This window comes from Cyprinodon variegatus, unplaced genomic scaffold, assembly GCF_000732505.1.
Source record: "Cyprinodon variegatus isolate N-32 unplaced genomic scaffold, C_variegatus-1.0 Scaffold1904, whole genome shotgun sequence".
Lineage (NCBI taxonomy): Eukaryota > Metazoa > Chordata > Actinopteri > Cyprinodontiformes > Cyprinodontidae > Cyprinodon > Cyprinodon variegatus.
Genome location: NW_015152357.1, coordinates 57,442 through 58,721, shown reverse-complemented (window position 1 = coordinate 58,721; position 1,280 = coordinate 57,442). Strand labels below are relative to the sequence as shown.

Genomic DNA, 1,280 nt, shown 5'->3' with positions numbered 1-1,280 from the left:
GGGTCCCTATGTCCTCCAGCAGTCTAAGCCTATATCAGCAGAACTATAGAGATTTATCAGGGTAACCTGATTCTCTCTAACTAGAAGCTTTATCAAAAAGGAAAGTTTCAAGCCTAGCCTTAAAAGTTGAAAGTAGATGATCTGGTGAACTGTAAAGTGCCCTAAGATGACATGTGTTGTGAATTGGTGCTAAAGAAGTCAACCAGAACCCAGAGCTACTTCTTTTCTCAATTTGCAGTGTTTTGGCTTTGCATTTGTGTATTAGCACCATGCATGTTTTGGTGGGTTTTCTATTTGCAGTTTCTGTTTAAAAGTGATGAAATAATGTATATTTTTTTATAACGAAATACCCTAAAATATCCAAATTATCCTCAGTGTATGTATAATCCTTGCTCACTGTTAAGCTGGATTTAGTCCTGACTCCTGCGCTCAAACTCAACTTTCTTTTATTGTTGTGTCCTTGTTTCTAGTTGGGGAACCCAAGGTGACTTCACAACCACCCAGCCTTTACCTGCTGTGAAAGTAAAGCTGTTCACTGAAAGCACTGGAGTGTTGGCATTGGAAGACAAGGAGCTAGGAAGGGTCTGAGACCAATATATTTAACTAATGCATTCATTTGTTCTCTAACAGGGGAAACTAATGCAATGAATGTTTTTCCAGGTGGTGCTTCATCCGACTCCCAACAGTCCCAAACAGTGTGAGCTCCATAAAATGACAGTTTCTAAAGGCTGCCCTGATGACCTCAAGATAAAACTAGCAATCCGCATGGATAAGCCACAGAACATGAAGCATTGTGGGTAAGTTAAAGTGTTGTTTTAGGCTGATGACCTTAAAAAGTACAATAAAATCTATAGATTTGTAATATTTATGCAAATTTCATTCAAGGTATGTTTTGGAGATGCACTACAGAGTTCAACTAGTGTCTATATGTTTATCCAGTTTCGTTTCATACAAATTTTAGTACGTCTTTCGCTGTAGATGGTAAGGGTGTTTGTTGCTGGCAAAAGGTGCATCACATGTCTTCTGATGTCTTAAATAATATTTTGAAAATAATTGGGGGTCAACTAGGTAAAAAAAAAATAATAATTCTATTTCTATGTATTTCTACTATTTTTTTTCTTTTATTTTTTTTTACTTATACATTTATAACAGAAATTAGAAGAAAGATACCCCTGAGCGGAGCAGAGACTCCTTCATCTCTATCTCTGATACACTAGCGGCCTGGGACTTTGTTGAGGATCTTAGTATCATATTTGGACTGATGCTACAGGCACTTTTCT

The 1,280-nt window shown here is 37.1% G+C and overlaps 1 protein-coding gene across 1 annotated transcript in view; it reads left to right on the top strand.

The window, feature by feature from the left end:
* The window catches only part of LOC107104830 (calcium-dependent secretion activator 1-like), a gene marked incomplete at both ends in the record, with an annotated part of 35,766 nt that overhangs the window by 8,748 nt on the left and 25,738 nt on the right, over positions 1-1,280 (top strand). The window contains 2 exons of the mRNA XM_015404941.1: positions 471-582; positions 661-797. Coding sequence (XP_015260427.1) covers positions 471-582; positions 661-797 — 249 coding nt within the window. The remainder of the gene's footprint in view (positions 1-470; positions 583-660; positions 798-1,280) is intronic.